Genomic DNA, 22,525 nt, shown 5'->3' on the forward strand with positions numbered 1-22,525 from the left:
TCTAGGTATAGTACCACAATGTTTGATTCACTAAAGAATTCAGAAAATCAGTCAATTCTATCATTCTTGCTAAGGGAGAAAAGCAGCCTAAACGTGCTAATTATCCACTGCTCTTAATAAGCACAGGTAGGAAAGAAAGATGTTAAGTAGTAATCCTTACAATTAACAAAGTAACACTGTGAAACAGAGATAAAGTTCCTTGATAGCCTATATCCTCAAAATCTTGTTCTGTCTAGAGTGCAGAACATAAAAACTGCACATCACCTATACTTGGGACAATCAACTGATGAAACATCTCTGACATAACAACTAGCATAATCGCTCCAATATAATTTTGAATATTTATACTCAAAATATTCAATATTTAAAATATACTCAAAATTCAATTCATATTAAAAACATATTAACTATTTAAAAGGCTCCTAGGATTCTACACTGGGCTTCCTAACACTGCAATACAATGAAGACTATAATTTAATGGCAATCATTTATAAATGAAGCAACTTACACAGCAAATGTAATAATAGTTTTTTTAAATAGCTTGAATTTAGACACTGGCCACTAAAGCCAGCCTCTCCATTTTCTTAAATCCCTTCTCAACTGAATTAGTATCATCCTGCCACCTATTTGTAACCAGAAAAGTGAAAGAAATTCTAGGCAGAGTAATAGAAGCTTCTCCTTCTCATTCTCAGGGATTTTTCCTGAACCTGGAAAGCAAAATCTTTCACTTTATAAGTGTAGTATTATGTCCCTGCTTGCCAAGTCCTCACCCCTTTTATAGTGTAAACTTTGTTAAGAGGACAAATTCACTGTTAAGAGAGGCTACTATTTAATAGCTAAAATAAAAATCACACTTACTAAGATTTTAGTTTCCATGCTATAGCCTCCACCTTGCACATGGTCAGAATAAAAGTACAGCTTATAAATCAGACCAAAGACAAGATTCAGTCGTCATGGTGGCTCAGATTCTGACTTCCTCAGGAGATACTGCAAAACGTGATAAGTGGTTCTGTATGACTGTGAATAGCTATTCCTGTAAAGGAGACCAAAACTGAATTTCACTTGAAGCCTGTTACTTTATCCAAAAGTATTTATTTTTTTTAAAAGGCTTTATTTTAATAAATTCTCTATTTTAATCCAACTCATTTATTTTAATAATGGACTACTATATTCAGAATTTTAATTTAACACAGCAATAAAATCAGCTGATTGGGCTGGTGAGTCAAATCAGACATAGGAAAGATATTTTCCCCTAAAACCTTAAACATATGTGTGTGTGAACTATTATTATCATTAATCTTAAATTGGTAGTCCTAATAAATTAATTCCTACTGAATTACTTGTTATTATTGAAGGGGGAAAGGGGGCATAAACCAAGTAAACAGAAAAAGCAAAAATATATAGCTTATATTTAACTCTGAAGTCTTTTTCTCCTTCAGCAACTTTATTTTCCTCTAACCCAGGTAATTTATCTGCTTAGATTTTTCACTTTAGTTTGTACATACTGATTAAACACCATTTGACAGCAATCTGAAAGTGTGTTGAAGGGCAAAGACTATAATCATAAAAGCATCCATAAAATGGACAATTGAGATTTAATGGCAACTTTCATATTCATTAGGCAGTTTCTTCCTTTGGTTTCTCAGGAATTAAATATAAATAAATTACTTGCTCATGCTATTGTAAACTAAAATGAGCAAGCTGAAACTTATGACAAAAACAAATGACATAATGAACATATCCAAGGCTATAAGTAATTTCAGTATTTCATTTAAAATATTCACATTCAAAAATTCATGCTTGCTTTGTTAAGTCTTACTTTGATGTAGGCTCAACTAAATAGTTTGTGGCGTTACATTAACTAATCTTCATGGAATTAGTGTGCCAGCATAACATACTTAAATGCCCATGTCTGACAAAAAACAAACAAAAAATAAAGAATCATTGTCATATATGCCTGGTAAATAGGCTACCCCTCCCAAAAATTCAGGTAACTAAGCAATACCGAAACCAAGCTCAAGAGTTTTGGGACTTCCCTGGTGGTCCACTGGTTAAGATCATGCGCTTCCAATGCAGGGGGCACGGGTTCGATCCCTGGTGGGGGAACTAAGATCACACATGCTGCGTGGTGTGGCCAAAAAATTAAAAAAGAGTTTTAAGATAAGTGCATTATATTAGATAACGATGTACATGGTACCAACTCTATAGGGAATTAAGACGTTGTCTTAGGATTATTGTTTTTTCATAACCAAAAGCTAAAATTCATTGGAGAGGATTATCTGAGAGAGTCATCTGTACCTGTGGTAACAGTAAATGGAATGGAAGAGTAAAGGTAACATCAGTTCAACTATGTGATTTTGCATTATTGAGGTGAAATTAACACTGAGTACACTTTTTCTACCAGATGTCAAAAAGAACATGAAATAATTTTTAATAGCAAACAGCTCTGAGAGTTAATACTGTGCATTGAAATAAAACAATTACTAAATATCTTTCAAGTTAACATATATTCATATACCCAAGTAAATTTAATTTACAAGTCTACTTCTGCATAAAATACAGATTTCCAAATTCTAGCCAGTGAATCATACTTCAATTAATCGGTACACAAAGCAACAATAAAATCTGTATAATATGGATTTTCTTTAAGCAGATCTAGACACAAGTGCTACTCTTAAAACAAATATTCCTTGGTTCAAATGCAGTATCAGCAGTTCCCATCTTGTGGACCAAAGAGTCCATGAATCTATTTATACATCAACCTCTACCTGTAGACAGACTGAATAATGTCTCCAAGTATAGCAACCATTTTCTAGTATTAAATTCATAACTGCTTTTGATTATATACTTCCCAGTTCAAACAATAATAAAAGCATGAGCATTATGATGTATGGGTTAATGGCTAGGGAAAGGGAGGGGCTCATAACTGAACATTTTTTATACTGTCATGCTTAGTAGTGAATTAATTAGACCATATTTGTGAAGCATTACTAAACAATGTAGAATAAATATACCTATTTTGAAGTCAATTACTCAAAATTGTAGCTACACTACAAATTCCCCCAACCACCTACTAAAACCCTATGAGAGAGAACTAGAGAAGTGAAATGATCCTCACCAAGCACAGACTCCTTGAGAAACAAACTGAGAGAAGTTCAGTTGTCAGTGTCAAATGATGAGCAGTTATCCAAAGGAAGGACTGACAGTCTTTTGGTTTTATATTAGCTTTATTAATATTAAGTCTATATTTAGTAATATAAATATTAATTTATTAATATAAATTGTTGATATAAATATTAATTAGCATAAATCTGTGACGATTTAAAAATGCTCAGAAAGCATTTTAGGGGACTAAAGATGAAAGCTAAAACTAGAAGCAGGGCTTTCCTGGTGGCGCAGTGGTTAAGAATCCGTCTGCCAATGCAGGGGACATGGGTTCGAGCCCTGGTCCGGGAAGATCCCACATGCTGCGGAGCAACTAAGCCCATGCGCAACAACTTCTGAGCCTGTGCTCTAGAGCCCGTGAGCCATAACTACTGAGCCCACGTGCCACAACTACTGAAGCCCACACGCCTAGAGCCCGTGCTCCGCAAGTAGAGAAGCCACCGCAATGAGAAGCCTGCGCACTGCGACGAAGAGTAGCCCCCGCTGGCCACAACTAGAGAAGGCCCACGTGCAGCAACAAAGACCCAATGCAGCCAAAAATAAATAAATAAAATAAATAAATTTATTTTTTTAAAAAAGAGCTAAAACTAGAAGCACTGGTGAACCCTCCATCTACAAATCTCACCTCATTTCCGGGCTCCAATATCTTGTCACATCCTATATTAAAATCCTCTTATCTTCCTCTCACAACAAACCCCTAGCCTGATTTCTCTCTCCAGTTTCCGTTAAGGACACCACTAATACTACTGCACCCAGCATAGAAACTCAGACTTATCTTGAATTCTGCCTTCTCCCCACAGATTCTTTCTAGTGGTTTCTGTCCAAACAGTCCTTTTCTTTCCATTTCAGCTGCCATCAACCCTTTTGCAGTTCAGGTCAGAACTACTATAATAGCCTCCTAAGCGCCTTCCCTCTCTAAATCCATACAGCTCACCGCTACCAAAATAATCCTCCTAATAACAAGTCCCTCTTTCTGAAGCTCTTCTGTAACAGTATAAACTCTCAACTCCTTACCAGCATACAAACACACCACACACACCCCAGACTCATTCAGGTACCACCATCCCTCCACAATACACACATGAAGGCACTACCTTAGAAAAACAAGCACAACAGACACACACTCAAGTTCTGGCGAATCCTACCCATCCTTTAAGGTTCAGTTCTAATCTCATCTCTCTCGTAAAGTTTTTTCAAATCATTTCAAGTACACTCCACGCAACCACACTTCTATCGACATTTGGCACCTACTGTATGTCTTCTTGGGGCTAGTTTCTGGAACACTGACTTGTGTGTCTTCCCCATATCATTTCCTCCCCTCAATTTTCAGTGAGGTAGCCAAGCTTTCAAAAACTATGGCTCAGGGATTTCCCTGGTGGCACAGTGGTTGAGAATCAGCCTGCCAATGCAGGGGAAAACAGGTTCGAGCCCTGGTCCGGGAAGATTCCACGTGCCGCGGAGCAACTAAGCCCATGCGCCACAACTACTGAGCCTGCGCTCTAGAGCCCGCGAGCCACAACTACTGAGCCCAACACACCACAACGACTGAAGGCCGCGCGCCTACAGGCCGTGCGCCTACAGCCTGTGCTCCACAACAAGAGAAGCCACCGCAATGAGAAGCCTGCACACCGCAATGAAGAGTATCCCCAACTCGCCACAACAAGAGAAAGTTCGTGTGCAGCACAAAGACCCAACAGCCATAAATAAATAAATACACACATACATACATACATACATACATACATACATACTTTGGCTCAGGGATTCTAGTGGCATGGAATGTGGACCAGCCCTATGTTCAGTAAAATCCAGAGAAGAGACCATTTTGAGTGACCTGAACAAAGAAAGGAGTGGAGCTTTTGAGCAATTTCAAGAAAAAGGAGAAATTCTAGAGGATGGGATCCACTCCTGTGGTAAGACCTCAGTACAAAGTGTCTGCCTCTAACACCTAGGTACCAAGGCAAGGCATGCATGAGCTGGTTAACTATTCAAGTCCTGTGGTGTTAAGAGCACAAGTGCACAAACCTTTGTGATCATTAAAAGTCCTAAATCTTTGTGAAATTATGTATACATGATTAAGAATCAGTGAGACCCAAAAATATGCTGACCTTCCTCCCATACAGAGATCACTGTTATCTATGTCATCTGCATCTAATGAGATTTGCTAAGAAGGCCCCTTCCAAGGAATGTGTGGACAAACTAGACAAAATTAATCTGGTTAAAATAAGTTAAAATAATAACAGTTAAATAACACCTGTCATGGTGACCTTGGCCTTACTGGCACTATGCCTTAATTAACTAAGTCAATTACCAGTACAACCAGTACATCTAACTTCATTCCACCAAACCTAAGTCCTTAAAATATAACAAGAAATACAAAGTTTACATTTCAATAAGTCAACATGGTGTTAATTAGGAAAACTAATAACAGCTACAATGCTAATGGTTTTTCTTTAAACCGCTGGATAATTAGTAATCCACTGATCAGAATGGAAGAAGATATATATAGACACAAAATTAACTTACAGTGTGTCAAATCTTACACAAAACAATAGTAATGCTCCTTTTTAAAAATCTATCTTCTAGTCACTTCTGGAGGAATTTTACCTCTTTATATACTAGGGCTTTATCTGTAATTTCATCAACTTCCTCTGTACTCTCCAGTTCCTAGACAGTAACTAGAAAGGAAAGAGGAGTAACAGATAGATACATAGACAGATACATAGATAGATAGATCCATCTTGAGCTACTGTAGAACCCATCTTAGCATGATTTCTTTACACAGTTTCAGAGACATCACAGGTCAATCACGTACCCCAAATTATAATCCCAAACAAAAATAATTTAATGTTAACAACCTATGACAAGTTACTGAAGGTCTACTACGCACTCAGAAACGTGGAGAGATATAACCACGTAGATAAAATACTGTCCTTGTACTCACGACACCTGCAATTTAAGTAGATGAAAGATGACTACGGCTTTCTTAAATGTACATGGAAATGGAGAGATTATCTCCAAGACTGCATATAAAGCCAGCATTTAAAACACAATAAAACAACTTTCGCAAAAGCTGTGAACATACTACTTCATTCAGAATTTGATTTATCATCGTATCTATTCTCTGTTCACACTGAACAAATTAGTCCCAATTAACAATATCCACAGGAACCAACCAACAGTCACTACTAAACCTAGTCCAACTAAAGGCCACCTTTTTAACCAAACACTATGTTATCTATGTGACAGAGAAAGGAGGGGTAGAAATTTTTAAATAATCAGTGAGTTCTAATACAAAAGAAAGAAAGAAAACGATTTGAAAAGCAGGCACAAACGAATGAAATATTCCAAGGCAAAACCAATTCAGAGCTACTCTCTTGTCCAAAAACATCTTGTTCCCAACGCCTCGACCCTGTTCAAATTTCTTTGTCATTTTCCCTAACATCTAATCCCCTAAAGTTAGATGAATTAAAACACTTATTTTATAAAGGCAAATTATTTACAAGTGTTACTTATTAATAGTATGAAGTCATTCAATTAGATTACTTTTTTCACAATTCCTACTGTAATGAATAACAGGAAAGTAGGGTGGGGATTTTGTGAGTTGGATTTTCATTGCAGAGACAGGGAGAGTAAGTAGGCAAAAGTTTAGCAAAGGGCAACCTGGGAAGGAATGCCAAAGACAGCAGCAGGTTGAAAAGACTGCTTACCCAACCATTAGAGATGGATGTATGTCCAGGCCAACTCTGTCTACTCCACAACTTTGCCAGGGTCAGCCTCATCCAACTAAGAAAAGAAAATAGCTAACACTTAAGCATGTACTGTGTGCCAGACACTTCTAAGCACTGTACCTATACATCAGGTAATCTAATCTTCAGAATCCTATGAAACAGGTACTACTATTATCTCCAATTTTAAAGACTGGAAACAGGAAAAGAGAAGTTGAGTAACTTGCCCAAAGTCACAAAGCTACTAAGTGGCAGAGCCAGGATTTGAACCTGGGCATTCTGGCTCCAAAGTCTGTAGCAGACAGACAATGTAATAAAAATACATTTATACTGCAGCCCATAGTCACTTATTCCCACTATCCAGAATTTGGACAATTAATAAACTGCATGTAATGCCTCACTAAACAGTCTTTCCTAGATAACCAATAACATACAATATCTAAACAAGCAAACTTAAAAAAATAAAAAACTTGTTCACACCCATTTTGCTCACATTTTAGCTTTTCAAAATTACAGAGAATCTTCCCAAAGCTTATCTAGATTGAGAACTACTGCAAAATGCCTAAAAAGTTAAGTAAGCAGGACCTAAAAAGTTATTTATAAAACAAGATATACTAAATTTTCCATGTAAAATTGAGTGGAAGAAAAAACCACCAATCTGAGGTATTTATCACGACTTTAGACTATAAAATGCCTTAAGTATTTTTAATTTTGGAGGCAATCCCTGGGGAAGAAAATATTATTAATAAAAGTCAGCCTGACTTCTCTTAAACCAATACACTAATCCAGATTACTAAAGAAACCACTGTATGTCAATTAAAATAATAAAGCCCTCCATTTGCATTGAGACAACTGAAAAAGGGAAAAGTCTCCCCAAATGACAGGTGTGTATTAATCACACTACCTATACATGACCTTGTGTTAAAGAAAAGCAAAGAATGACTATCTTTGAGATAGTTAATAAATTATTTTTATCTCTAAGAGCTTCCATTTTCCCATCTGTGAAAAAATAAATGAGTTAAACAAGATGATCTCCAGAATCTCCAAAGTCTCACATTCTTCTATGTAAGGACTCACTTTAGGGGGGACGATAAATTGGAAGGTTGGGATCTATATATAAAATAGATAATAAGAACCTACTGTATAGCACAGAGAACTCTACTCAATACTCTTTAATGGCATATATGGGAAAAGAATCTAAAAGAGAGTGGATATCTGTATAATTGATTCACTTTGCTGTACACCTGAAACACAACATTGCAAATCAACTATACTCCAATAAAAATTTTTTTAAAAAGACTCACTTTAAAATCTTGCTTATTCAATTTATTTTGCAAATACTATTTCCAAAGTTAATTAAAACATTTTTTAACTTTTCCCTGCTCCATCTGTGACAAGTGACAAGCTCAAATTTTAAAATATATACTTAATATTAATGATCACTTAATGTATCTAAGCAGTAACAAAATCCTATTTCTAAAACAAAGCTATATCATACATCCATACATCATACCCTCTATGAATTATTTGTGCCAAATAATAGTAACAGTTATCAAACCTGAATGTGATCAAGCTTCTAGATCTAACTACCCGTTTACAGGATCACAGGGGATAGAGGAACAAACTGATTTCCGTGGAGATGCAATCAGCAAATTCCTATGGGTGTGTGTATATTAAAACTTATATACATGTTAAAAATTAATTTGAACACTGATTTGATATTAAGAAGTTGTTTAAATGTTAAGGTGTGATTAACAGTATGGTACCTATTTTTCTAAAAGAGGACTTTTCCCTTAAAAGACACATACTGAATTATTTACAATGTTATAAAATGGCTTGAATTTGCTTTAAAATAATCCACTGGGAAGAAGCAAGAAAAATATAAATGAAACAAGACTGGCCATATGTTATTAACTGGGTGATGGATACATGAGAATTCATTCTCCTAGTCTCTCTATATGTATATATGTTTGGAATTTTTCATAATGAAAAGTTTTAAAAATCTATCAAGAAGGTAACAAATGCTATTACAGACTAAGAATTAAGGCTTAGATTGCTAAGATTAGAAAAGGAGCAAGAAGCAGTATGCTGTATATTGTTAACAGTGCTACTCAAAACTTGGTCCAGGGCCCTGCGATATTCTACAAACTGTTTACTAGTCTGTAGAGAAACTGAGAGTAAGCATTTACAAACTTTTATAGCAATTTTACAGAATAATTTTATGATTGCTGAAACTACATTGGCGAGGCGGAATCTGTTTGGAAAATCAGGCAAGTTTCCCCGTGTTACGTGGAAACAACAATGGACACCCAGAAGGACGTTCAACACCCAAAGCAGCAGCCAATGATATATATCTGTGGAGAATGTCACAAAGAAAATGAAATAAAATCAAGGGATCCAATCCGTTGCAGAGAATGTGGATACAGAATAATGTACAAGAAAAGGACTAGGGCTTCCCTGGTGGCACAGTGGTTGAGAGTCCGCCTGCCGATGCAAGGGACGCGGATTCGTGCCCCGGTCCGGGAGGATCCCACGTGCCGCGGAGCGGCTGGGCCTGTGGGCCATGGCCGCTGACCCTGCGCATCCGGAGCCTGTGCTCTGCAGCGGGAGGGGCCACAACAGTGAGAGGCCCGCGTACCGAGAAAAAAAAAAAAAAAAAAACCTACACCTAACTTAATGGTGAGAAACTAGAAACTTTCCAGCTGATATCAGTAATAAGGCAAGGACGTCCCCTCTCACTACACCTTTTCAGCGTCAAACTGGAAATTCCTGCTAATACTGTAAAACAAGAAAAGGAAATAAAAATACAGATTGGAAAGTAAGAAATAAAATTGTTTTTATTCGCAGATGACATGACTTGTCTGTGAAGAAAATCCAAAAGAATCGACAAAACTCCTGCAGCTAATACAGAATTATAACAAGGTTGCAGGATACAGGTTAAATAAGTAAATTGCTTTCCTATATACCAGCAATGAACAAATGGAATTTGAAATTTAAAACACATCGCCATTTACATTAGCACTCCCAAAACTGAATTACATAAGTATAAATCTAACAAAATATGTACAAGATCTATATCAGGAAAACTACAAAACTCTGATGAAAGAAATCCGAGAACTAAATAAATGGAGAGATACTTCACGTTCATGGATAAGAAGACTCAATATTGTCAAAATCTCAGTTCTCCCCAGCTTGGTCAAAAGATTCAATGCGACCCCAATCAAAATTCCAGCAAGTTTGTGAGTACTGACAAACTGATTCTAAAGTTTATATGGAGAAGCATAATATCCAGAATAACCAAACAGTAAGAATAACCAACACAGTACCGAAGGAAAAAAAAAAGTCAGAGGACTAACTACCCTGACTTCTACACTTACTATACAACTACAGTAATCAAAACACTGGTGAAAGAACGGACAAACAGATCAATGGAATAGAGCAGAGACCCCAGAAATACACCCACATATATAGAGTCAACTGATATTTGACAAAGAAGTGCAATACAATGGAAAAAAGAAAGTCTTTTCAAAAAATGGTGCTGAAAGCACTGGACATCCACACGCAAAAAAAACACAAAAAAAAGACTCTTAGACACAGACCTCATACCTTTTACAAAAATTAACTCAAAATGGATCACAGACCTAAATGTAAAATGCAAAATTATAAAATTCCTGTTATGAAGGTAACCTAACAGGAAATCTAGAAGACCTTGACTATGTCAATGACTTTTTAGATAAAACACCAAAGACACAATCCATGAAAAATATACTTGAGAAACTAGATTTGTTAAAATTAAAAAGTTCTGTTCTACAAAAGACATTGTCAAGAGAATGACAAGATAAGCCAAAAAAATAGGAGAAAATATTTGCAAAACACATATCTGATAAAGGACTGTTATCCAAACTATACAAAGAACTCTTGCAACTCAACAATAAAAAAAAGTAAACAACCTAATTAAAACATGGGCAGAGACCTGAACAGACACTTCAAGGAAGGTATACAGATGGCAAACAATACCTCATTAGAGAACTACAAATTAAAACAGCAATGAGATACCACTTTACACCTATTGCCCGAAATCCAGAACACTGACAACACCAAATGCTGATGATATATAGATCAACAAGACCTCTCATTCATTGCTGATAGGAATGCAAAGTGGTATAGCCAAGTTAGGAAGAGAGTTCGGCAGTTTCTTACAAAACTAAACATACTCTTACCATATGTCCTAGCAATTGTGCATCTTGTATTTACTCAAAGGAGTTGAAATTTTATGTCCACACAAAAACCTGCACATGGATGCAGCTTTATTCATAACTGCCAAAACTTGCAAGCAACCAAAGTTCAGTATAAGTGAATGGATAAATAAACTGTGGTACATCCAGACAAGGAAATATTATTCAGCACTAAAGAGAAACGACCCAGCAAGCCATGAAGAGACATGAAGGAACCTTAAATGCATATTACTAAGTGAAAGAAGCCCATCTGAAATGGCTATATACTGTTTGATTCCAACTATTTAACATTCTGGAAAAGGCAAAACTATGGAGACAAAGATCAGTGGTTGCCAGGGGATGGCGAGGGGGAGGGATGAATAGGCAGAACACAGAGGATTTTTAGGGCAGTGAAACTATTCTGTATGATACTATAATGGTAGATACATGCCATTCTACATTTGTCAAACTCCATAAAGTGTACATACCAAGAGCGAACCTTAATGTAAACTATGGACTCTGGTTGATAATTATGTGTCACGGTAGATTCATCAACGTAACAAATGTACCACTCAGTTGCAGGATGTTGACAGTGGGAGAGGTATGCATGTGGGGGGGGGGTATAAGAACCCTCTGTACTTTCTGCTCAATTTTGCTGTGAACCTAAACTGCTCTAAAAACTAAAGATTATTTTTTAAAATCTACTTCTTAACAATGTTTTTAGTCACTATATCCAGGAAACATTTTTTTAAAAAAATCAGTTCTCAAAGAATAATGGGAAGTTTTAAAAAAAAGGACACAAGAACTTTTGGTGTGAACCTAAAACTGCTCTAAAAAATTAAAATAAAATCTGAAATACGTTCACACCTAAAATTTTTAATTAAAAAAAGACATAGAGGGCTTCGCTGGTGGCGCAGTGGTTGAGAGTCCGCCTGCCAATGCAGGGGAAACGGGTTCATGCCCTGGTCCGGGAGGATCCCACATGCCACGGAGCGGCTGGGCCCGTGAGCCATGGCCGCTGAGCCTGCACGTCCGGAGCCTGTGCTCTGCAACGGGAGAGGCCACAACAGTGAGGCCGGCGTACCGCAAAAAAAAAAAAAAAAAAAGAGAGAGAGATAGACATTAGCATGAAGGGCTCACACTGGCCAAATCTGGATCAACTCAAGCATCCACATAAATAACAACAGTAAAGGATTTTTAAAGCACTGACTAAGACAAATATACAAAACTCTACACACAAACTAACAGATAAATAATGGAGGAGAAAGTTCTTCCTTACAACAGAAATCAAACTAATAAATGCAAAATGAATAACTGGATTAGAAATTCACCATTAGGCAATCTCTACAACAGATTCAGAAAAGAATCATCACTGAATGTTAAAACTAGTGGGTGAAAATTTGAGAATTAACAGGATATTTAAATAGTCTCCAAGTATCTCCCAACAATAACTGGTATGTTACAAAACCTGGTAGACACCTTAACGAAGTAATCAAAGTTAACCACACCAATAATGACATCATTTGCCTCTTGATATGTTGTACTAAGAACAAAACATCACCTCTGTGGCATTCTTGCTAAAAAGTACATACTCTGACTCTGATTATGCAAAAATATCAGAAATGCCAATATTAAGAGACCTTCTACGAAATTACTAGTCCTATATTCTTCAAAAACATCAATATCATGAAAAACAAGGACTTTTTTGTTCCAGTTAAAGGAACCTATAAAAAACATGGCAATAGACTGCAACTCATGATCTGAGATTTTCTTTTGTCTTTATAAAGAATATTAATAGAACAACTGACAAAATTTAAATAAGATTTATAGAATCTTATTCTTATAAGAATTAATCATGCAATGTTAATTTCCTGAGTTTGATAACTCTATTGTGGTTACATAAGAGAAAGACCTTGTTTTTAGGAAATACACACTGAAATATTTAGAGATTAAGGGGTATCAAGTCTGCAATTTACTTTCAAACAGTTCTGGGAGAAAAATACATTTGTACTTATATATGTCCACATCACACAATAAACCTTATAATTTACAAAATACTTTCACATACATCATTGTTATTCTGACAAAAACCAAGAAACAGGTACACAACAGTCCTTTTATATGAGAGTAAATGTGGCCTCCTATATCTAAAAATTTCTCAAGAATTGTCTGTTTTTTCTACCCCTACAACCAAGCCCTAGTTCATCATTTCTCTCAAATATTTTATTTATTATTCTAACTGGTCTTCCAACCTTCATACTCCATATCTCTGCCAGAGTAATCTGTCCAAAAAAAAAAAAAAAAATCTGGTGTTGTTATTCAGCCGCTTTAAAAATTTCAACACCCCAACACTTAGATGAAAAATCCTAAACAGGACATAAAAGAACCTTCCAAACACAAACACACGTGTGTGTCAAGAATATCCTACAATATTTCCCTTCAGCGATTTACTGCCTTTCACCAAAGCATTATTAAGGGGAAATCTACTTTATTTTACTATGGGAAGATCAGTTCCATCTCTTGTTATTTTATATAGAGAAAAATGTACTGCACTTTTTAGATGTGAGTTCATGTCCCTCTCCACCTCTTACTAAGTCAGGGATATTGGCCAAACCCTTAAGATCCAAGCCTCTTCATCTGAAAAAATTATGGTAATGCCTTTCCTGTCCTTACACGAGGGCTAACACCAATAATGTCAAGATCCACATCCAATAATTAATATTATGAACAAATGTCAGCGTGAAATAACACCACCTTAAATTTTATATGAAGCTTCAGGTCACAGAAAACTTCTATTATTTCACTTCATCTTCGGAACCCTCAGGTAATTTCCTGTAAGGTACCCCAGAATCCTTCTGAGGTACAAGTATCTTCATTTTAATGACAAGGAATCTGTGGCTTCAGGAAAGGTGAAATGACTTGTCCACACTTACAAAGCTTTAGGAAGTAAAGCCCAGATTCTGACTCCTGTTTTCTCTCACAAATGCACCACAGCCTTCCAGAGTTACAAAAACTTATTTCCCTAGAACGAAATGTGAATATTAGGTTACAAGATGGACTGACTGTATATAGTTACTGTCTCTATCTACAACAAGACATTGACGCTACCTCCAAAACAAATCCCAAAATCTGAATTTTTCTCCAGATTACCCTACCATACCCCTAGTCCAAGCCACCATCAACTCTCACGATTACTACATAACCTCCCCACTAATCTTGCTGCTTCTATTCTATCCACCATCCTCGCATGGAAGCCAGGTGGATCCTTTAGAAACATAAACCAGGTCACAACACAAGGACTTAAAATCCTCTAATGGCTTCCCAACCCACTCAGAATAAAATTAAAATTCCCCAGCGGATTTTGTTCTGTTCCTTTTACAAGCAAGCTCATTTTCACCATAGGAGTTTTATATTAGAAATCTCCTCTGCCTAGAATTCTCTTTCCCCATATTTTCACATGGTCAGCTCTTGTCATCAAAAGCTAGGTTTAAATAATACCTCAGAAAGATTTTCCCTCACCAGACTGATGTCATTCTCCACCACATTACCCTACTTTCATTATATTATCTGCAGAGCACCTATCACTACTTGGGTTTGGTTTGGTTTTTTTTGTTTTTTGTTTTTATTTTTGTTTTTCCTTGGTTGCGCTCTCTCTATACTAGAATGTAAATACAAGTAACAGAGACTTTGTCTTGTTTGTAGAGTTATCTGAACATCCAGTACAATTACTTTCTAAAATGCTTAACACTGAACAAGTCGTTACTAAATGTTTTAACTCAGTAGTCTTTGTAACAGTATTTCATGTAATCTACTTTTTTGAAAATCCTAAACAATCTCAGATCACACAGCAGGTGCCCAACAATTATTAACTTAATTTGAATGAATTTCTATAAAAACAAGGCCTTCAGATTTTAAGCTTAATACAACAAATATCCTCAAACAAATCCCCCTACACACACACACACACACACACACACACACACACACACACACACACACACACACACACACACACACGGAGACAGCGAACCCTTCCCTCTTCCCACCTGTAAAGATGATCCACACTGAAGAGGATCACTTCTCCTTTCTATTTCCCAGCTCCTTGACAATACTAGCTCAAGGGGAAAAAGAGGATCAGGGACTGGAGAAGGAATAAGGCATTCATATCCAGGTGCTATGAGCACCATTCCAACCTCATCCACATGCTTTAGCCATACTGTACCCTCTGCTGGTCCTTATATGTGGCATGTAATTTTCATATCTCCATGCCTTCACTTACAATTGCTTCTGCACACGATGTTCTCCCACTCCCACCTCCCATTCTTACCTGGTTCTATATATACCTAGAAACTTGTCACTCCTTCTTCAAAGACTAGCTCAAATGTTCCCACTTCTGTAAAACCCTTCTTGACCCAATCCTAATCTTGTGCTAATTTAGTCACTTCTTTACCACTTCATAGTACTTAGTTTTGTGGAATAAGGTTTCTTTCTAATGATCAACTGAAAAATTCACTTTTACGTCTCTACAAACAGTGTTTGCTATAAAACAGTTGCTCACTAATCATTTAGACAATAAAAAGCAATTCAATATTCTCCTGGTATCAAAGGATAGTATTCCAAACAAAGATTAGTCTAAAGTTCTACAAATTCCTGTCGTTCCCGTTTAAAAACAAACTTTAACTTCATTAAATACCAAAAAATGAAGTTAATTACCCACCCCAACCAGAAAAGGATTTAAAAGTGGTTTGTTAAAAATTACAGAAATGATAGGCCTCACGGCGAGAACAACAACAAAAAAAAACCATTACAGAAATGGTCTTGCCTTCAGAATTCCAATCACAAGCGTACTGCTGCAACTTAATGAGCAACACTCAGTAGAAATCCTTTTCTCCATCTGCAAAGTAAGGATAATTTCTTCATACATCCAGGGAATACTGTCTTGCAATAATCAATTGATGGCTGAGAATAATTGTGTTACTAAAGCTAACTGAATTTCAGCAAATGATGCTGGGACAACTTGACAGCCCTCTGCAAAAGAATAAATTTGGATCCCTATCTCATACTATATACAAAACTTAACTCAAAATTATCAAAGACCTAAATGTAAGAGCTAAGAACTGTAAAATTCTTAGAAGAAATGCAAATCTTCTTGACCTTGGATTACACAATGGCTTCTTAGAGATGACACCAAAAGCACAGTGACAAAAGAAAACAGATAAATTGGACATCAAAATTAAAATCTTTTGCGTTTCAAAGTACACCATCAATAAAGAGATAACCTATAGAACAGGAGAAAGTATTTGCAAGTCATCTGACTTGTGTCCAGAATATATAAAAAACTCTCACAACTCAACAATAAAAAGACAAATAACCCAACTGAAAAATGGGCAAAGGATTGGAGTAGACATTCTCTAAAGATACACAAACGACCAGTAAGCACATGAAAAGATACTCGATACCACCAGCCATTAGGGAATGCAAATAAAAACTAGGAGATTCCACTTCACTAAGACAGCTATAATAAAAAAGACAGACAATAAAAAGTGTTGATGAGGATGTAGAGAAATGGAACCCTCATACATTGCTGGTATAAATGCAAAAATGGTACAACCACTTTAGAAAACAGTCACAAAGTTCCTCAAAGGTTAAACACAGAGTTACCATATGAACCGGCAATTCCATCCTAGGTATCAATATATACCCCCCAAAAAATGAAAACTTATGTCCACACACAAGTTTGTACACAAATGTTCACAGCAGCATATTTCATAAAAAGCCAAAAAGTGGAAACTACTCAAATGCCCATCAATCAATGAATAGATAAATATAAACAAAATGTGGTATGTACCCATACATGGAATATTATTCAGCCATAAAAAAGAATGAAGTACTGATACATGCTACAAGATGGATAAACCTTGAAAACGATAAGTGAAGTGAACAAAGCCAGATACCAAGGGTCATATAAAGAAAGTTCCAAAAAGCAAAACTTGAATTTTCACGCACTGACAACTATTTACATAGCATTTATATTGTATTAGGTATTATAAGTAATATAGATATGATTTAAAGTATACAAGAGGTTGTGTGTAGGTTATATGCAAATATTTTGCCATTTTATATGAGGGAATTGAGTATCCCTGGATTTGGGGATCCAAGAGGGATCCTGGAACCAATCCCCCACAGATACCAAAGGACGACTATATTGTTTGATTCCATTTATATGAAATGTACAGAACAGGTAAATCCATAAAGACAGAAGTAGATTACTTGTTGCCAGGAACTGGGGCAAAGAGGGAATGACTGCTAATGGGTACAAGGTCTATTTTGGGGGTGATGAACATGTTCTGAATAGTGGTGATGGTTACATAACTTTGTAAATACACTAAAAACCAATGAATTCCATACTTTAAAAGTGTGAATTTTTTGTTTTATGAACTAAACCTCAATTAAGCTGTTATTGTTAAAAAAATTTTAAAAGACGGAGATATATGCAACTGATTTCCAACAATGCCTCATCCACTCGAATATTTTTTATTTATGTAAATTCAATCCACATAAAAATCTGACTTGCCAAACTGTACAAAATAAAAAGCCAAAAGGCTTCCCTGGTGGCGCAGTGGTTGAGAGTCCGCCTGCCGATGCAGGGGACACGGGTTCGTGCCCCGGTCCAGGAAGATCCCACATGCCGCGGAGCGGCTGGGCCCGTGAGCCATGGCCGCTGAGCCTGCGCGTCCGGAGCCTGTGCTCCGTAAGGGGAGAGGCCACAACAGTGAGAGGTCCGCGTTCCGCCAAAAAAAAAAAGAATAAAAAATAAAGGAAATTAGTTTTTTCATTACTAAAAAGTTCAATTCACTAGGCACCTGAAAAATAAATTTTATGTTCCTGACCAACCTCCACTTTAAAATTCAAACTAATGACTCTTTTCAAAAATTTAATCTTAACCAAAATACCACCCTCCCAGAGAGCAAAGAATGAATGCTTACTGATCCAGATTTGTCAAGTGGTGAAATTACTGATGTAATTCTGTGAAAGTCCCTTTTACAAATGCAAGTAGCCTAAGTAAAAATCCTTAGTATTTCTGGAAAGTTAACAGATTAATTTTAGCTTCAATTATGCTAAAAAGGTTTCTGAAGCTTAAAAAAAAGTTTTTATGTAAACTAGTTTCTAAAAACCAGTCAATTTCAGGAGAAAAAAAATATTTTGATGAACTGGAGGAAGAACACAAGTTTCCACAAAGATGCAGTGGATAAATCAAGATGATTTACTGCTAGGAGACTATGTATCCATAAAACATCAGGCCTCTCACTCACACATACAACACAAGAGGAACGTACACACCTGTTCTCCAACTACATCAGCAACCACCCATGTGCTACATAATTACACGTAATTATCCTTGGGATACAAAAATACTATGGATGGGCTTGTTTGTGTTTCTTCCAACAGTGTTGACAGGTAGCAGTGAATCACACATTCTCCTGAGTCTCATCTGCCTCATGATCAATGACACATGCTGCCAACATCTGAGGTTAAGGATGCAAACTGAGACTACAGATTACTGTCTCCTGCCCATGATGCTAAATGTTACCTATGTACAAATATGGCATGACAACAGTGCCACTGGTGCCAAACTCAAACCAAAGTAACCGCCCCAAACTCAAATCTGAAGTAAACTACAGATCTGTAGTACTTATACCATTAACAAAATGTTGAGCATCCTCTACAGGAAGAGAACCATGCTGATAATAGATATAAACATACTGGCCAAAAAAAACTTTTTAGAGACAGCCATGGTTTCAAATATTTTGTCTCATTAAGTCATCAAAGCCCGGGCTTCCCTGGTGGCGCAGTGGTTAAGAATCCGCCTGCCAATGCAGGGGACACGGGTTCGAGCCCTGGTCCGGGAAGATCCCACATGCCACGGAGCAACTAAGTCTGTGTGCCACAACTACTGAGCCTGCGCTCTAGAGCCCGCGAGCCGCTACTAAGCCCGCGTGCCACAACTACTGAAGCCCACACGCCTATAGCCCGTGCTCCGCAACAAGAGAAGCCACCACAATGAGAAGCCCACGCACCGCAACAAAGAGTAGCCCCTGCTCGCCACAACTAGAAAGCCTGGGCGCAGCAACGAAGACCCAACGCAGCCAAAAATAAATAAATAAAATAAATAAATTTTTTTTAAAAACCCATCAAAGTCCAACTTTGAAATCAGCAACTCCAATACTCAGAGGAGTACAAACTTCATATTCTAGAACAATTCTATAACCAAAATACTTTGTCAACGTATTCATATTTTCAGTGCTTAATATATGGTCTCCACAGATACATGGTTTAGGATTCATACCCACTCCTCAAAGGTCTTAAAAATCTAACTGGGAAGCCGAATAAAGACATTAAAAAACTGAAATCCAGGCTAGCATATGCTAAGAAAAAAAAAAAGAAGAAAACAGTCCCACACAGGAGAGGTATGAATAGATCCCTTGGGGTTGAACTAGTCAAAAAGGCTTCTCAAGAGACTGGGCCCAGAGTAAAGGGAGTATCCGTGAATACAAGCAGAAAAGAGTTTCAAACAGAAAGAAAGGCACAAAGAAAGGCCAAGAGGAGGAACTTCACAGGAACAACAAACAAGTTAGTTTGGCTGGAACTAAAGATTCACAAAGGGAAGAAATGAGTTAAGACTGAAGAATGGATCAGGGCCAGATTACAGAGAAACCTGAAAACCACACCAAGGAGCTTAAACCTTACTTTGCATGTAACAAGGAGAGTTCCGGAACTTTTTATGTTGTGATGTGAGAAGGTGAGTGTTAAAATGTGCAAGATATTATTTACCCAAGGCATTAGCGGAGCACAAATAGTCCAGGTGAAACACATCACTGGGAGAAAACGTATTCAAAGCCCAGGTGCAAAAGCTTATTATTGGGGAAGGAGGGAAGTGAGCAGCAATGCTCAAATAATAACGCTGAACCAAGTTAAATAAAAAGCTACAGTGGTCTACTTTTGCAGCTCCCATTTATTTAAAGCCTCCATCTACTATAAAAGCGATATAAGTATAAAGCACATTGAAGAGCTCTCACTATATCAGTTACACACAGGAGGCAATTTACCTCAAATATCCTACATCTGGATCATGAGTTCCAAAACTATGCTAATCCTCTGACTTTAAATGCAATATGCCAAACCCTTATCAGCACACAGAGCTGGATCAAGGCCATAAGCTACCATGAATGAGTTCATCATACTAACCCAAGCACATTTCAAGAGTAAATAAATGGGTGTCTCAATGTTCTGAAGCATTAACAAAAGGTGCTGAAACATCAACAGAAATAAAAATCCCTCATGACATTCAAATAATATCCTCCCCAAAGATTAAAATGTGCCATTACTGTCCTCTCAGTCCCCGACAGCCTATAAAAACAATGTTATGAAACTTTAGTATAAGAAGGTGACTGCATATCATAAGATCCAGAAATCAAGGGAGAATCAGGATTCTAGATTTCTTTACAACTGCCTCATTTAATTAATAATATTAATAACCAGGAGGAGAGATCCAGCTTAATTTTTCACAAACCTAGTTTAATGACTTTCCTAAGACCCCTGGCACAACCCAAGATCAATATTCCTTATGGTTTCCCCTGGCTTATGGTTTGAATACTGAGTCATCCACGTTTGATCAAAACATGGGTACCCTTGAGGTCGCACAAGTGATAAAGAAGTCAACTAAAAAGAGACTTTAGAAAAAACACTCATTATATAACGTTTCCATGAGGTAAAGATTTCTCTTCAACTGTACATTAAATTTATTGACAACAACATAACAGATCATACGGTGAGCAAACAGACCAAAATATTGGATAGAGGGGACGGCGTTTAACCTCATAGCCTACGGAGTTATGGAATCAATTGACTGAAATACCAAATTCTCAGCCAGAGTTTCAAAACACCAGTGTTATCTCAAAGATAATGGGCCGGTTCAAACTTCCAGGCTGAACCTAAACTGCTGGTCCCTTGTGCTTAACGCAAGTATTCATTACAGTCCTTTTGTCTGTGAAACGACCCACACCAAACCACAGCGGAGAAAATAATAGGGAGTTGCACGGAACCATCGTTATCGCGAGCGAGAGAGCTAGACGATCTTGCCACGAGTTCCAGCTCCTCCTCCCCAGCCCACCCCCGTCGCCCCCCATCTTTCTAGGACAGAAAAGGCAACAACGGAAGGCCACCACGGGAGGCGAAGAGGAAGCGGCCAAGGGACCGAAGTTTGGGGCCCAGTACCAACTTGTGGCGATGGACCCAAGTATTTAGGGCCTACCGCAGAGCGCGAGAGAAACCCCACTCCCCAGCCCGGAGGTGGCAGGAAAAGAAGTCGGGGGGAAGGGGGGTCATCTGGCGGAAGAGAGGTGGCAAGGCAGGCGGCGCGTCCAGCCGCGGCTAATCCATGGTCGGTAAACAAGCCGAGCGGACCCACCCTCCCACAGCCCCGGGCCTGTCCCCGCATCGGGAAAGCCCAAGATGGAAGCGCGGAGGAGCCAGACCTTGCCGCCTCCCCTCTCCTCGCCTGCAACGCCTACCCGGGGGTCGCTGGCGGACGGCCCGGGAGACCCAGCGGCCTGGGCGCCATCAGGGAGCGAGGGGCCCGGGCAGGCCGCGGCGGAGCCGCGAGGGGCCTGCAGCGGGGCGCCCTCCCGGGGCCCGGTTACCTGGCGGCGGCGGTGGCTCTTCCTCCAGCTCCTGCTCCTCCTCCCCGTCCGACGCTCGGCGCCCGGCGGCCGCGGCGGCGGCAGCGACTCCCCGAGCAGCCCGCGGCGACGAGCCGAGCCCGGCCCCTCTCCGCCTCCCTCCGCGCCGCCGCCCGCCCCGCTGCTGCCGCCTCCGCCCTCTCCCCTCAGTCAGGACATGGTCACCGCGGGCCCGCGCGCGACTCCCGCTGCCGGAGGCGGGGGCAGAGGGGCGGAGAGCAGGCACGGAGGCGGGGGGACACAGGGGGGGAGGGGGAGAGAGGAGGGGGGGTGGCCTCGGGAGCAGCGGGCTCCTAATGGCGGCGGTGAGGGGCCCCGGAGCCAAAAAAACCCCACGGCAAGCAGCACAACGTCAAGGCCAGACCCCGCCGCTCGTCGCCGTGTCATTGGCCCCGAGGCCGCCAGCGGCGCAGCCAATGGTCGGCCGCCTCTTTCCGGGCGCAGAAGGCGGGCCGCGGAAGGGGGACGTCACGCCGGCGCCGGGCCCCGATTGTGAGGCGGCGGCGCGCGCCGGCCCCCGGGTCCCGCCCCCTGTGCGGCGGCCGGTTGGCTGGGGCTGCGGGACTTCGGCGACGTGCGGGGCACGCCGGGAGGCGACGGCGCGGCGTGCGCGGGGCACGGGGACGCAGCCGGGGCGGCCGGGAGGACGTTCTTGTGGCTACCCAGCTCCTAGTGAACG

General features: G+C 39.1%; 1 protein-coding gene across 2 annotated transcripts in view; it reads right to left on the reverse strand.

Moving 5' to 3' along the window:
- ZRANB1 (zinc finger RANBP2-type containing 1) overlaps positions 1 to 22,181 on the reverse strand; it is a 69,362-nt gene extending 47,181 nt beyond the window's left edge. Inside the window, exons 1-2 of one of the 2 annotated variants that reach the window (XM_030832019.3) lie at positions 21,808 to 22,181; positions 859 to 1,033 (exon numbers count right to left, since the gene is read on the reverse strand). In XM_030832019.3, coding sequence (XP_030687879.1) covers positions 859 to 899 — 41 coding nt within the window. In that variant the 5' untranslated portion in view covers positions 900 to 1,033; positions 21,808 to 22,181. The remainder of the gene's footprint in view (positions 1 to 858; positions 1,034 to 21,807) is intronic. The other variant, XM_030832021.3, reaches the window with a different exon arrangement.
- Positions 22,182 to 22,525: the final 344 nt, after the last annotated feature.

This window comes from Globicephala melas, chromosome 16 (assembly GCF_963455315.2).
Source record: "Globicephala melas chromosome 16, mGloMel1.2, whole genome shotgun sequence".
In the NCBI taxonomy this organism is placed as follows: Eukaryota; Metazoa; Chordata; class Mammalia; order Artiodactyla; family Delphinidae; genus Globicephala; species Globicephala melas.